The following is a 17,548-nucleotide window of genomic DNA, read 5'->3' on the forward strand; positions in this document are numbered from 1 at the left end:
CTTGCGTCATTTCAAAATCATGAATAGTAAAAAATGAATGACTCAACCATACATAATATCTTATTAGTAATAGGGTCATACATACAACGGGATCTAGTATTCTTGTAACAAAGTTATATGTGAGCTCTATGTTGAAGATAAATCAAATTAAAATTAGATATTCGCATCGCTCCCGTTTAATGATATGTCGCGTGGATATCAGTAAAAGGGAGTGATGCGATGATCAAATGTTAATAAGATTGGCTGAAGATTGCTATTGAATAATAATATTGACTGAAAACGTATTGGAGAAATTTGAATAGTATGCCTACAGAGAGTCTACATGATGAAATATACCATCGGAAAGCAGCTTATAAATAAATGGAGTTAAACAGCTTTTTGTAGCATGCACTTAGACACCCAGACGTTCAGTTTAGTAAATTTCAGCAAAATGTGTCCAACATATCTTATAGGAGTTACTTCCCTTTACCCTTTATGATCTGGAGATTCAAGAAAATATATTGTTTTGATTCATTAAATGTTGCTTTTCTCTTCATGTCATCACAACGTTAACATATGACGATTTTACTTAAATATCCACATTGATGATGCTTCACGCAGCCCAGTGTAGTGGACAGTGTGACCGTGTTGGGCATGAAACTGTACAGTCAGTCGCCAAAAGCTTGATGAAGTTGTACGCGTGCATTATCATACGTAAAACCAGAGTTCCAATTAACATTAAGTAAATTTTCAAGAAAATTAAACAGCAATTGTATCAAACATACAATCACACATCAAGAAATAATATTACTAATATATAAACTACAAATGCGATTACAAGCTAAACATCCACAGAATTTTAGATCCATGGCTACAGCTTCTTGGCTATGAATAGCACAGAGAACTTAAGAGTACACTCACTTCCATAGTTTGCATCACAATCAAACTGGTAAAATCATATATAACTTTTGATTTTATTTAAATGTTAGCCACCGCCTGATATTTGTTACTCTGTGTTTCTGATGTATTCTTTGATAGACGATGTCATTGTCAGTACTGTTTCTTTATCAAGAAAGAAATAGGTATAAAATGCGTTTTTTTATCAAAGAACTTTGCACTTTTCTCATCTATACTTGATGCTACATCTGGACTGTTTTGTGATTTATTGGTAGTGAAAACATATTTGTAACTTACTGACGAGAGAGAAAAAAAAGCAAAAATACAAAAACGATATACGGTTATTGTCGATGAAAACTTCTCTTTTATGTATATAAGAACAAAAGAAAAAGACAAAATGATATTACGCTGCGCTAACTAAACCAGAATTCTTACTCCCTGTCCGTGTATGAAACGACATTGGTAGTAATAGAAATGAAAAAAAAAGTCATCACGAATTTCCACAAAACACCCGAAGTAGATCTCAGAGATCTGCAAGGGTTCTGTGTTTTTGTACCACATATCGCGTCTACCATGCTGTGTCAAGACAAGAATTGTATGTTTTCATTGAGCTGCTAATTATTCTATCCCACATATACTATGAGAACCCCTTTTACACGTTATGAAATGTATGCATGCTTTGTATCACATTCACCGTGCATAATGTTTTGATGCGTTCCTCCGTTCGTTCTAGATCTATAATGAAAGTTCAACAAACGAGCTTTACATACTTATTTATACTCATATGGAGTCCTCTAAAAAACGTTAACTTTTATACCATATACTGGTACAGCTAACAACTTAAATGTCAGGAGAGGAAGCGCAATCATGTTAGCAAAAGAACAATTTGAAATGTTGAATATGCTGTCGACATTTAGCTATTGTCGTAAGTTAATACAGGTGTATGGTATAAATCGGGAGTAGGGGAGAGAAAAACGTAATACATCCTACAATTTTTTTTAACTGACTTAGGTAAATAGGTGTAATTTTCCCTCTTTTTTTCCAAGCCACAGTTGAGTAACTTTCTAAAATTGTGAAATTGATTTTTTTCATATTTTTTCTTAATGTAGCGAGACTATCATGTTACGTCATCATTACACGATTTACACGTGCGGTGTCTAACGACATCATTAAATCAGTAGTTCTTGATTGACAGGAACATTCCCATCCTTTATGTGAACTTAATGAAGTAATATATACACAATTAAACACAGAGCGCTGATTGACAGGTACTCTCCATACCTTTATGTTAATGAGCTAGATGTTATATCCACGGTTCGTCTCTGGACACGGATTGACAGACACTGTCAGATCTTTTTTGAAAATAATTAAAAAAATGCACAGTTCAATTTTAACACCTCATCAGTAATGGCAAAAGGTCACTAGTGTAAAGGGCCTGTCAAAAACTGAGCCCGACTTGTACTTTAAAACACACTATTGGGGTCGTTTAGATAGTTTTGCGTACGTGATATTCCCATGTATGTTTAATATTAAAGGGAAATGTAATTATATTTTCATTTCATTTCACACTGATATGATGATACGATGTAACTTGTTTAATAGAGTAAATGTCAGTTGACAATTCATTTGAAGACCAAACGCAATTAAAATATACAATTTCTTTGTTGTGTTGCCTTTTTAATTCATTCTTCTTAATTCTAAACGCCTCGAATACAATCTACACGTTTGACCTAGCTTATCCTTCACGTGGTCAGCATTAATGAGTTAGGGTTGACACCTCGTATTGGATGGAAATGTGTGACATTCAAAACAATATGTCTTGAAATTTAAAACTAAAACACTCCTGAGCGTACTTTTTATGCGATATCAACTGTCCCGGACTGTCACAGTACCGCTATAACGTGTGTTGTGTGCCCCTCAAATTGTTCGCGTGCCCATTTAACGGAGAGTGACTCGCATCACTCAGGATATTTTATATTCACCATTTGTGGTTTTTAACAAAGTATTAGATTATATTGCTGGCAAATTCTGTGACCGAACGGTGACCAAAATTGGAAACAAAATACGGAATTTTAGAGATAACATCTACATTTGAAGCATCTGCCGCCATTGTAACTGTCGTCTCCGTTTATATCTGCGATCTGCTGGGGGGCCCTACAATATGGCAGCTTATCCAGGCATCGTTCTAGTGTAATAGTTTGGTGTCGTACAGAGGGGGTTAATGCTTAAGAGAGCGACGTTACACAGGAACATTTTGTCATGAATTAATTTCCTGCATTAGTGTGTCAATAATCTGTCTCATCTTTTTGCTCCCATGGTGTGAGGTCGGAAGGGTCAGATGTTCTGTTTATCTCAATACAAATTGCCGGACATGTATCTCGAAGAGCAGGTCCGGTATTTTGTTGTTACTCAGGTCGACCCCTCCGGCTAGGCCGCATTAAAGTCATATGTAGGGGTATGGGAACTACTGGTCAACAATGTCAATGGGAAGAATTGACCACTATCATATCGCGTGTCCGATCTACAGCCAGAGATGACCCATAATCAGATCTATTCACCACTTCATATTTAATGGGATAACTCGCAAAACGTATCTAGATATTTCTATGGGGCATTTTATGCGAAAGCTGCATCAACAAATTTTGTTATTTTCAAAATATAAAATGGCCTTTGTACAATATGCGGACGGCCGATTTTTTTTTCTATAACGATTGTCCATCCCATTGACAGGATTTTCCCTGACCAAATGACCACTTAATCTGCAAAATATCAAATGCAGTATTTAATACTACCTGCAGGGCTTTTTCTGCAAGGTTCTGGTTACAACTAGCCGTTGTTCAGGACAACTCTTTGTTTCTCTGAGAACCCATGCCCACTGCAAGTGATACAGTAATGCTCCTTATCTTCTATAATATTAACAAACAAACAATTTTATTTTAAATCAATTAGCATTAAAAGAAAGCATATTAGAACCTCTACATATGTTTAAATCAACAGTAGGTGAATATTTAAGCACTTAAGCTCATTAATGAAATTGAAAACGTTTTGTTTTATAATTCTATTAATACGTATACCAACCCTATTATAATTGTCAATGATGTCTTCATGCTAGCTTTAATTTCTCTAATTGGCAATGAAAACATGGACAATTTTGTTGTACATGTACCTACTCTAGAAAACGTATTGGTACGACATGCTAACAACTTGATGAATATTTTTGGTGTGTTTCCTTATAAATATTTAGTACGGAATGATCCTGCTGATTTCCGTGTAAGCTTTATGAAAGAATGTATTTGGGCTTTTCTAATATCTGTATCATCTCTTTATTTCAAATCACGATTTCGGCTTTCGTATATCATCTTGAACATTGCATGTAACTATAAGTATGTGCTAACCAGGGTTTGACCAAGACTTCCGAGTTACAGTGAACTTCGAGTTTGTCTTAAACGCGTTGATGTCATAAATAATTGAGGAGGTTAATTATCAGGTTGATGAGTTACCCAAAGGAGTACAGATAAAGTCTTATAACCAGGTATAGCAAGCTTCAAATGTTTCGTGACAGGAAAAGATACATTCTTATTGTTAGTAGTTTTATACTAAAAATACTAGAAATATGATCATTGTTGTATATATTAACTAAGTGAAATCAAATTGGCTCAACAATCCATTAATATTAAGCAATTATCGCACAATATATCTCAAAATATGTTTTTATCTTATTTTGATATCAAGCTAACCATGCTTTGTGACTCCAGTTATGTAACGTACGGACGGATTGGACACAACCGACATGGGACCTGTCTGCTCATACATGTGTTTCATCTCTGTTAAAATACCAGTTTAATACACACGCTACGTTTTCACGCGACATGCATTTGACTGTAAAATCAAAATCGACATGTCTAGTCTTGTGACATCTTAAATCTCAACGGTGTGTCTGCATGCGCCATTGGCCATCAATGGAGAAATAAAAGTCAATGAATTTTATTTAATCAAACATATTTCACAAATTAAAAAACTGAATATTCCTTTGGATGAGGTTGCCTGCACGTGTAGTGTTATACGTATCAGGACGAATACAATTTGATGAATAATTAAACCTGATTTTTAGTCTTAGGTATCTGACACTAATAAACGCAATTTGTCAATTACTGACATCGACCTGAAAGAACATCACTAGAACTGTAATGTAAAGTGCAGGTTGGTATATTCTTCTTTAATTTTCGAGCACACGTACAAATCGGGATGGCATAATTTCATATTAAAGGTAAAACAAGAGATTCTTCGATAAATCGCCGCAGTGTGTGTTTGCGGTTAGTTTGTTTGATTCAACAGATCAGATAGACCTTTATCGTCTTCTTACGACGGAAAAGAGTCTGACTCGTTTGAAACTTGATCGGTTTGAGAAATGTCAGTGATTTAAACATAAAAGTGCTTAGGTTTTTTTTGTCATAACCGATCGTCTTTAGAGTTATGAAATGAGAGCACTCAAATCTTTTCACTTTAAAGACCGACACACTCTCAGTAAAATGACAAAGATCATCAAGGAGTCGAGGAAAATTACTCATTATCTCATTTTATTTCCGATGATATTTGAACTTTACCCTGCGAGGTGTATCTCATTGTGGTGATAATACAAAATACCATTATATGTAATACATGGTCTTTTTAATTTGAAAATCCCTTACCCACCCATCATCATAACAATATCATTGAGTCTTACATTGGAATTCAGTGAGGGAAACGGTATGGTTTACAGGATGAGATACTTGAGTTTATTGCGTCGAAAGATAGCAAAATATATCGAGTTTCATATATTAAATGCAGAAAATATATATTCTTGTTGCATTCTGTTTTCTATAGCAAGTTACCTAGAACCGAAAACTCTCAGGTCACGTACTATGTAATTTTACAAAATTATGAAAAATGATAGTTTTCAGGGCACCCTATATAACTTGCGTTGTACAGTACAAGCTTGATAATCGTACTGTATTTCCAGGAACACGTATACATAAAAAAAGGCATGTGAATAAACACTTGATATAAAGTATTCACGCCTTTGATCTATGTTTGAATAAATGTAATAATAGTGACGGCGAAAGGTTTTTAATTTAGATAAGCACAAACTTAACGTGGTACAAAATCAAACAATAAAAAATGACACTTCATCGTAAAATTAGAATACTTAGCTACAATATCTAACAAGTAATATGGTTATAGAATCACATAATGAAAATGTGTTATGATATTTAGAAGAAATTCATATATGTCACAGTGTCATATAATTCCATTTTCTTATAATATCATTCAATTAAAACATAGAAAAATAAAAATAAAAATAAAAATAAAATTATACGTTCGAATATCAAACAATTAGATATATAAGAATATCATAAATGCAATATCTATAACAACATATTACAGTTAAAATAAGTTGCAAAATCATACGCTAAAAATAGGTTACGTAATCATACAATTGATCATTGAAGCGTGTATTATAATAATGTATTTGAAGCGAATAGCGACCTCATGGTTCGGATTGAACTTCTATTTTAAATCCTAATACGATAAAACACATACAAAATGTCGAAAACAATGAGAACAAACAGTGTTGCAACATCATACAATTATAACATTAAGTAATAGTCTCGACTTTTTTTTTATAACAAAACAACACGGATACGACCGACTATATCTTACAAATACGAACATACGAAATGTTCTAAGCGCACAAGAAAAAAACACGTTACAATATCGCACCATTAGAATTTGAAGAGAAGAAAATAGAAGAATAGCAACTGACGAACAAAAGCTGTGGGCTTTAAATTCAAGTCTATTCAAATTCCTGTGATTTAGAGATGTAATTTATTATGCAAATTAGCACCACATCAATCAGAACGTAACCAGGGTGCAATCTGGTCCGGTGTGACTGGCACACAGTGCAAAACAAGGTGCACCCTAGCAGACACAGTTCACTACATAGAACGTACCACGGTGACAATTACACGTTCAAGCTTAATTCACTCAAACATGAAAAGCCCGTGTTAAAACGCAAATAATTCAGCATGGAAACCACTAATTGTATACTAATTAGACATGTAATTAGATATACACGAATTTTACAGTGCTGGGATCAGAGTGACACTGTGTGGTAATCGCTCTGTTTGATAATGTAATTGGTTCAGATTAAATCGTTTCAATGTTGTTGTGTTTTTGAAACAGTTAAGGTTCTTTTCTCAATGTTATCGATATGAGGATGCATTAGCTACCGTGTAGAATACACCTGTCAAACACATTAAATGTCTTAAGAGGCAAATATTACTGTGCCTGTTGCAGTATTAAGTCTGGTCTGCTGTAAATAATGCACGCTGTAAGAGGTATTACTATCCTGAAATGCGGATATATTAAGTCTACAACTTAGAGAAAAAGTCTGTTGCATAGAACACACCATACACGTTAGACACAACATCAGAGAAGACACATCGTACAAAGAAAAGAAAGGGCATATTTGACCAAAAAAACTAAATTTATTGGTGTTACGGAAGGGTGGGGAATCACTATACCAGTACTGCGGTACCCGCTATAACATATTTTGCAAATTTCCTTAAATGTTCAATTTCACGGGATCTATTTTGGCGAATTTCATATCATGTGACGATGTCACAAAGAGTTACAGTAAAGATGGATTGATTTTCTGTTAATGCGTTGGTTTCATTTATTTAATAAAATAAAATACAATAGAGAAAATAATCTGTCAAAAGAAAAGAACCCCTCAGAAAAAACAAAACAAGTATCAATATTCAGCGAAACCTTCAGGCTACAATTTGACAAGTTTAACCAGCCTGAATTAGCACTGAAGAAACTTCAATGAAATTGCGACTATTTGCGTTATATTATCGTATATGTATTTGACGGGATACTTTGAAAGCTCATCCTTATCTTAACCTGAAGTCTCTCCGCCCTCCCCCAACCCAACCCAATCTGTCTGTCGCTGCTGTTTTTGCGTGGTTCCAGCTACTCCATACTACATGATTGCGCCCCCATAGCATATAAGTAAAACTGCGATAAGATGGCATTTGCTTTATTTTCCAACTCGCTTTACCGCTGACATAAAATATGCAATTCCTTTTTTCTGAACAACTTCGGTATATTCTACTCAATGTATCATCAACCCTTTTGAAATTTAAACATTTATTTTGACAAGTATTTGCACCATAACGAGACCTTGTTTCTGTCTATCCTGACAATTACTAAGAAAATGTATTTCGTTTTATCATGCCTGTAAAAAATGTCGCACTCGGACAGAGAAATGGTCATGTGTTTTAATCCACTTTCAAGTTTCATATTGATAAGTTACTGTGAAATGTATCATTTATAATTTCTATAAGAAAACCAGAACAATGCTACCTTAAAACAGACAAAAGGCCCTGTATCTGTTTATCCATAGATTACACTTTACTTGTACAGTATGCAATGGCCGCTTAAAACACATTACGGTTGAGGTTAACTAAATTTAGGCTATCAGTCAGCTATTTTATCGGATTACATTTATTGGTGGTACCAATGTATTTATAAAAAGTCTATGCAGGAAAAATAAGTGTGTCGTGTCCTGTCTAACAGATAAAGACCTATTGCAGGAAATCAACAGAAACCAAATTAATGACATAGTATCGAACTTGTAAAGAACAGGTAAATCCTTACCTTGCAATACATTTTTTTAAATGTTTAATGGAAGTAAAAATACCTATCATGAGATTTCTCCATTTGACAAATTTATATATGTAACATCGAATTGATGATATAATAGCAGAGAAAAACACATTGTAAAAGAAAAAGAAAAAAAGAGAATATGGAGCATTATGCATGGATTATCGTCGGCAACCATGTCGCTGAAAGTACCCTCTTTAGATAAAACTAACAAAACGTCCAAAGGAAATGTAACACAGATAGATCGTAAATTGCACCAATGATATAATGCATCAGTCGACAATGAAAAGATAATATTGAAGCCTTACTCGTTCAAAGACGAAGGTCATTACTAGGACATGGAATCCAACCCCTTACAGACAATAACAACTCATGTTTTATGTTCTGGAGGGTCGGTCGAACCCATTAAGTAACAACTTTGCGAATACAAGCGGTGATCGCGACGGGCTTCTTACAAAATACGGTATCAATAGCTAACATCCATCAAGATTGCATTTTGTACATTATTGTGACTTCATGAATGAAGGGATTATCGTTCGTTCATTTTAACGGCTTTTGTTAGGCTTGGCATCTTACAGGTTATTTTACGTATTCTTATGACTTCTCGGATAACGACCGTATTGTAAGGTTCCCTACAGGTCTGTTTACGTAGATACCAAACTAATCCTACACGCTGTTTTGAAATGAACGCTGGTCTTGACGTTTAGATATCGAATGTGGCACGCGTTTAGTATCGCCTTCTCCTGCTAATATTCCTGAAGATGTACAAGTTCAACACTTAAACCGTGGCTTAATGACCACTTAACGAGCGGGTTTTATACATTTTGTGATATGACACAAAATCAGGTTTCGAAACCGTATCAGCCGAATCTATCAAAACGTCATTAAAATTGGCTTGACCCATGGTCAAGTAATGTCAATTGACGTGAACTGGACTAATGGCCTTGGACACAATGGTCAGTTTAAAATGACTATGAGGTGGCAATAGTTCAATTCCTCACAAGCAGTGTGCGGGATTCATATTACATATTTCATTAGCTGTTAGGGTCCTGAGCATGGACCAGGTATGTAACGTTTATACTGAGTAGTAATATGTGCTGTGTACGCTGCACAATTTGCACGCCTTACAATGTAGCAAGCCTCCTTTGTTTGAAAAACCTTTATTCTTTCCATTTCTGCATGACTTCTCACTCAGTGTATCCTTCAAAATATAACATTGTCACTATATTTATTTTCCCCTGGATCACCTAAAATGTTAAACCGTCAGTTTTTATAAGGGTATCTTCTTTCCTCCTTTTGTTATGATGTATCTTTTGTTTATGTTTTTGTTTTCATAGTATCGATTGACATTCAGATTTTTGTTTGGTATATTGAAATTGTAGTATTTGTTCATTGTTTCGAAATTATTAAGCACAAAGCAAAATTGAAGAAATAATGGCTTTTTTTAATTAATAAATAGGGCATTTCACATCTGTCTATAGACTTGCCACAGATAACAGATGATTTTCCATGTAATGTATAAAAAATATTAAGTATCAAATTAGGATTAATGTTTACAAATCAATATACGATGTGTCTGATTATCACAGTTATTATAAAATACTATCCTTAACGTAAATTACTAAGGTATCTGTTGCAGATATGTAACGGTGTGAATGTTTATACAGAAACTTTTCCTTTTTTGGTGATAATACATATATCGTTCGGAACATTTTAGACTTGTTCCTGTGACTTTTAGTATCACTGGTGAGTCCCAAATGGACCAATGGTGCAATTCATTGTTAAATTTATTTAACTATTATCGTTATAAAAAAAATCAAATAAGTGCTTCCTCATAGTGAGACATGAAACCCTTTTTATAATTTGCAGAAGAGCGGTAAGCGATTACGGTGATATTCAATATAGCATACGATATCCATGAATAAATAAATACACTCTCATCTGTAAATAATTTGTGTTAAAACCCCTTAAGTAAACAAGCCTTTATATAGATTTGTTACGCGTGGCACATTTTGTTGACGGGTAATTGATGGTGGTCCTTCAAATTTACCAGTTCATGCAATCTAATTCTGTATATTTAAATCACATCATCTTGTCCCGGGGCTTGCCTCTATAGCAATTAACTCCGACTACTTGACACCGCCAAGTGCTCCTTCGACTTGCTCAAGGCAGACTAGTGGGGTGGATCTAACAGTTTCGAGGATGGTTTATTCTTATTTTGAAAACAATAATAGATGCAAACGATTTGTATCCGATATTCCAAGTACATAAGGCTTGTTTTAGTACGTAATTAAAGAAAAATTTGATCCATTTATTATCGGATGACAAGCTCATATTATCATATAAATCATTTGAGATTTTTCATACAATTTGTCATAAAGATAATAGTCCGATTATTATTGCACACTTTTTATTCAGAACCTGTTTCATGAATGACTTAACTTGTCAAACGAAACAAATTGTTTCGTCAAAGACTAGTACTTGTCCAGCCTCGTCAATCTTAACTCTGCGTTCTTAAACGTCCTGAATTTCCTCGACCTTTTCTTTAAAAAATATAACAGACACGCGACAGGCGCGTGACACGCTGCCCGTGGAAGTCCAGCCGTAAAAATACACAACAGATCTGCTAGTGACAGTTCCTGTTTCTACCCGTGGCCAAAGAAACGAAAATCAACCATATATGAAACAGTCACATCACTACACATCATGAATAATGATTAACAAGCTATCGAGATTATGTCTAGCGTAAAATGAATATTTAACAAGTATTAGAGAAGTATTTTGCGTATGAAAGGAATTGTAGTGAGTCGAGTCGCTGATTGATCGAGGCGGGTACAAACGCTGGATCATTGACCACGTGAGACAACACAAAAGCGTGCTTAGACAGGGGTATAAATGTCTTCCAGCCAATGACGGCTTGCTTACTTCGGAAACCTTAACTCGACTGTACGGTACCCGCTTTATATCAGTTACATGCTCCGTCGAGTACTTAAATGGGTATGAGCTAAATTGACGTGACTTATCCCAGAGTAAAAATGTCTCGGTCGTTTTACGTAGATTCCTTAATTGTGAAAAAGCCAACGGTGACATCACCTCTGTCCGTTAGTGAATCGATTGTTACGTCACACGCCTCGAACATTCATATGTCCAGTGGACTTCACGCTGTCCATCGCCATCCTTCACATCATCCGTTGCATCATCAAGCCGACCACGCCCTATCATGTTATCCTCGTCACCCCGCGGACATACTCAGCTACTGTTGTCCACTCTGTGTCCACACCCCTACGTCCCTGATAGCTGAGGGAAGTTCTGCAGCCCTCCCTCTCACTAAACATGACATTATTACAAGTCCTAGTGGTCACAACTTGCACCAAGGAGGCTACAGTGTTTCACGATATCACCATCCGCCTTTCCAGGTAAAACAGCATCAGCAGCCGACCTCTCCTATTCGGAGCCCCGTTCTACCACAGACAGAAAACCTTAAGAGGAATCGATTACCTAGTATCGGTAAGAAAACTTAATTTACATCCAAAATATTCATTTTTATATTTATTTTACCTGCCTTTCCCCCGTTGCCTTTACTTTGAGGGATTTTTGCTAATGATGTAATTATAGTTATTGATCAATTTATATTGTATTGTATAATTTGCTTGTTTCGTGCCTGTGAGCATATTACAAACCCTTTTGTTTTTTTCACAATTTATTCGTATTTTCTTTAATATTCCACTTAGCAGAACGAATACTACGTCAGAAATATTACCAATTGCATTAAACAAATTGTGATTATTACAATGAAATGAAAATGATTAATAGCAGTATTTCATCTTAAAAAAGGTTGAAATGAAAATATTGAATCGGTTGCATTTATTTGTCAAACACACTCCTGTATTTCAACAAATGATTGCAATCGTAACATTATCTCGACCATATGCTTTATTTGAATCAAACATTTATTGATAGAATCAATATTTAATCCAAAAATACCTAAATCATATTTGTAAAGATGTTTATTTGATATCAGACATTCATATTTTCAATGACATTCTCTTTATTTAGCATTTCCTTTATATTCCATTAAACTAACAGGTTTTTAACCCTACAATAGGCGTAATAAGATATTCAACGTAAAATGGGCTGAAACAGATTTTTCCGGTGTCCTGTTTGCTTCATGTATAACATTTTACACCGCTACCTAATTTATATTCTGTGCAGGGACTTAGATGTTCATAAAACTCAGAAACGTGTGAATTTAATCGAGGAAGCTTTTACACGGGAACTGTCACATTGTTACAAAGTTTGTCTGACGCTCACTTGCCTACGAGAAAGGTGTCATAAATACTTTATTTATGGAAAAAAAAGGTTTAAATACTTAATTGCTCATTTCATCATTATCTTATTTTTTGTATGCTCGGCTTAAATAAAAATAACGAAACAATGAAATAAAGTATTCTTCATCATTGAAACAATTTAATGAATACTGATATTTCTAAAATCAAAATGATGTGTTAGTGTATAGGTCGACTATCACAGAGGTTCACACATTTGAAATGTAAGAGAGTGCTGTTAAATCAAGCATGTCATCGCATAGCGGTGGTATTGTCGTTACAGCTTATAGTCAAGATTTGTTATTGCTAGGATGAATATCACTGTGCATTAATGTATACTAAGATATCTGAAAATGTGAAGAATTATCGCAGTAAGACTTGTATACTAAAATAGAATCACGCGATATCTATATATAGAAATACGGCAGCAATATTTATATATATATATATGTGTGTGTATAATAACGAGATAGTATAAAGATGGATAAATTTATAAATAATCACGTTCATTCTAACGAAACATATATAAATATGTAAATAACCACGTGACTGGTTATTATATAACGATAAGTATGTTATATTTGTCAACTTTAATGCAAAAAAATAATAAGTGTTTTAATGTATAGTGCACAAAGAAAACAATTTTATGACGTCATATTTAACCATAGTGGAAGTAATGGCATTTCAGACTAGGATAATATGGTATGTTAACGGTATATAACACTACTAAAATCTATACAAACGTTAATTAAGAAGGAAAAAACGCTGACAAAGAATCAATATATGACTTTTGTAACATACCAAATCACGTGACTGATAATAGAAATCATTAGGAGGATATGACCCACAATTCGGTAGATTCGTAATTATAACCATTATCTCCTCTAGGCGTAACCAGTTCCACAGAGGACCTCAGCAACAGTAGCAAAAGAATCCGGACAGCTTTCACCAGTACTCAACTTCTAGAACTGGAAAGAGAATTCTCCACAAGCATGTACCTGTCCCGACTTAGACGCATTGAGATTGCCACATACCTCAATCTATCGGAGAAACAGGTGAAAATTTGGTTTCAAAACCGCCGTGTAAAATACAAAAAGGAGGGCGTACCAGATGCACGCGAATCTTGTCGATGTTTGCGCACATGTACACAAAGAAACGATAGGCGGCGACCATCCGACAAATACGATTGTACCCAGGATTCGGAATTTATTAACAGTCCTGAAGATTGTAAGAAATTAGACACGCCATTGATAACAGACCAAAGTGATGAAGACTATGAAATTGAATGATCCGACATTCCGCTAGACAATGTTCAAGGGGAATGCCCAACGACAAAAAAAGTGCAATTCTTTTCTTCGTGCAATATTATCTCTGTGAACTCTATTTAAAAGTGCCTTTGATTGACTTAAATTGACTTTTTATTATATCTATTTATTGATTTATTTTTGAATGACAAGTTTGATGTAAATCTATTTTGATAGAACTTTTAAATTGAACAAAATACAATCTATTAAATAGATTCATTGCTTTTTTTCTTTATGTGAGTGATGAACGGTTGAAAAAACATTTTTTATCTGATTCCAGCTCTCGTGAGACCTAAAGGAGACGTTGCCTTGTCTGCACTCGGGAAATAAAATAGATTAAATCCAGTATAAAATTGATGCATTAACACCATTTATATATATCTAATATATGTGCAATTTACCGATACACTGAACAGGAAATACGTCTGATAAAAGACCCCTCGCATACGATCAGGCGTTTGCTTACCATACGTTAAAACTGGCAGGTTTAAAAAATTACAACTGACATTACATTCGATACAAAACCAGAAATTACATGTTTATTTTAAAACATGAGGTGAACGAATTCTAAACAAATTCGTGTATTCAATTCCGAAGAAAGACTTTAAAATAATGTGCGCATATTTAATTGAAATATGAAATGTCGTTTGAGCAAGAGTATAACTCTCTTGTTTCTCCCTTCGTGAACTGATATAAATTTATTGTACACATCTCATTATTATTACACTGAATACTTAAGTAATTATTTATAAAATCAATGTTCTAGGAGTACTTACCATTATCTGTTTTAACAGGAATTATTCAAATATACGACCTGCTTATTTATGTATATAAAAGTGAGTCAGAGTCAGAGTTAAGTATTTTAAAATGAACGATTTGTATTAAGACGAATTTAAAACTGAAGTTGGAATGCATACACTTTGTTTGACAAAGGACGATAACAGATCGATGTGTCATCGTAAGTCTTAAATGTTTTCTATCAAATAACAACTCGTAAGCTAGTTATTTATGAACAAATACACGCATAACTGACTGTTGTAATATTCTTATTGCACAAATAACAAACGATCATATTTTTTTACATAAACAATTTTACACAGACACTCTGAACAAAACAAAGCGAAACAAAACGCCTGAAAAGAAAACCAAAAACAAATAACATAACAAAACAAAAACGATGAACAGAAGACAACAAAAACCAAAACAGAAACAAATTTGTTAAGAATTAAAATGATTTAAAGACGCATGGCTTTGTATTTTAGAATTTATTATGATAATGACGTTGTTGGAAATTAACACATATCTGACAAATAATGAAGAAGGGAAATTGAAAATCCCTGAGGAGCATTTAATGTGAAGCTGGCAAGCTGATTCTGGTTGGCTGTTCGAGAGTGTAATTATCTCTTGAAGAAAAGAAAATTAGTTAGCGTTTATAGTGGTCTAGGGTATGATTCATGAGGAATCGTGATTTATATTAGCATTACAAATTAATATTCTCTCAGAACAAATTGATTGCTTTGCATATTCATGAGATGAGGGTTGCTAGTCAAAATCACGTGACTATCTGATCCAATAACATCATTTGAAATTGACGATGCAATTAAGATAATACCTTTGCAACTAATCAATGAGCTACCAGACATTTAGATGTCTGCATATGGGGAGGTTAGCATCTTCTGATGCATTATGTTAAAAAGGAGTTTATTTATGGACAAACGATAATTTCTTTGCGACAGATAAAGCTACTGCAATTTTCCAGGAATATTAAACATTTCCTGACAATACGTACAGAAAACTACAGTTCAGAAAGCAAACGAGCAAAGATACAGAAAGACAACATCAGAGTAACAACTACATATGCCGTAATAGATAATGTTTTTTAATCCCAAAATATAGATTAAAATATAGATTACCCTATAGGGTAAAATTATAGACAGCTAAATATATTCATGGATAACACATGAATGCAGATGTCAACAAATACAGTATTACCTGAAAGTAGTGTTTGGATTATCAAAGGTTTTTCGCGTTTTTTTCTGTGATATGAAATACTGTAATGATAGTTTGTTTGGCTCAAAGTCTTTGCGAAAGAAAACAATCGGAACGTAACCGAAATGACAGCAAAACAAAGGAGATAAAACCACGTATTCCGAAACAGTTTCCCACACCACATGTGATTACTGACCTGCTGTCCTCCCTAAAATCCTAGAATCTGTGAAGATCACCGACAGTCTCAGACACAATGAACAAGTCTGAGAAATCGAAGAAACGGAAATCTGATAGTTGGACATCAACATGTTATCTGCTTCCAACGTAGACCAAAGATTCCTATGTAATTTCTGTTCATCATGGTATATCTATTTATATCATGGAACATTTCAAAAATATCTCAAAACCTGAGTTATCGATGAAGCCCCTGGCTATTTTACATCCCTACAGTGAAGTGCTTATTGTGATGATCACTTTGTGATTAAAGAATGGGGTACATTATATGTTTAACAGCCATTTATACTGTTATATATTTACTGTATAGACTGAAAATGTTCGCCCTTCACTGGTAAAATCTATACTCGCTTAGTGTTAATTTCGCCCTTCACATATGTTTGCCTTCAACGTTACACTGTGTACTTAACTCATTCCCCCCTGAAATTTCATAATGAACTATTCCAACCTTTGAATTGGAAGAGTTCAAAAGTGTCTTCATGGGATAATTGGTTAAGGTTCACTGTCATAATCAATTCGCCTTTTTTACAGAAGATAACAAAGACAAAAAAAATCTGATATACAGAATATGAAACATATTTTTTTATGTCCGTGACAAATATATTAACACAGTAGTAAAATTATCCTTCCCGACGAAGAAACAATTTTAAAAAAAAGCTTCCCAACAACACGTCCTTAGTAGTTTCATCTATTCAAGGATTTTCATCAGATTTAGCTTGTAGAATTTCATAGAAGAAATACTAAGTACTAAGGACGTATTGTTGAGATCATTTTCTCTTTTCTTTTTTTTGCTATTCACAAATCTTCATCTTAAGTTGGTATATAAAAAAAGCATATCTTGTTTTAGAAAATTCCAAATAATACCGACATAAACAGTATGGCGTGGACTCTGACATGTAACAAATGGGGTCCGAAGCGTGAATCACTGTCAAAATGTCATGGAGTAATAAACTACAATCAAAAAATGATGTCAAAATGATATAGAAAAGAATAAAGCTCTTAAGAGGCCAGTTTGGTTTTTATAGCCGATTTTTGTTCTTGGCTAGAGTGTCTGTATGATGAGACTGCTAAATAAGTGGGATAATTTTCAATAGAAATCTGACCCATAAAACA

The 17,548-nt window shown here is 34.2% G+C and overlaps 1 protein-coding gene across 1 annotated transcript in view; it reads left to right on the forward strand.

The window, feature by feature from the left end:
• The window catches only part of LOC110452406 (homeobox protein Hox-A9-like), a 60,519-nt gene extending 46,162 nt beyond the window's left edge, over positions 1-14,357 (forward strand). Inside the window, exons 2-3 of the mRNA XM_021500908.1 lie at positions 11,641-12,090; positions 13,797-14,357. Coding sequence (XP_021356583.1) covers positions 11,641-12,090; positions 13,797-14,197 — 851 coding nt within the window. The 3' untranslated portion in view covers positions 14,198-14,357. The remainder of the gene's footprint in view (positions 1-11,640; positions 12,091-13,796) is intronic.
• Positions 14,358-17,548: the final 3,191 nt, after the last annotated feature.

Source organism: Mizuhopecten yessoensis, unplaced genomic scaffold, assembly GCF_002113885.1.
Source record: "Mizuhopecten yessoensis strain PY_sf001 unplaced genomic scaffold, ASM211388v2 scaffold6683, whole genome shotgun sequence".
NCBI lineage: Eukaryota > Metazoa > Mollusca > Bivalvia > Pectinida > Pectinidae > Mizuhopecten > Mizuhopecten yessoensis.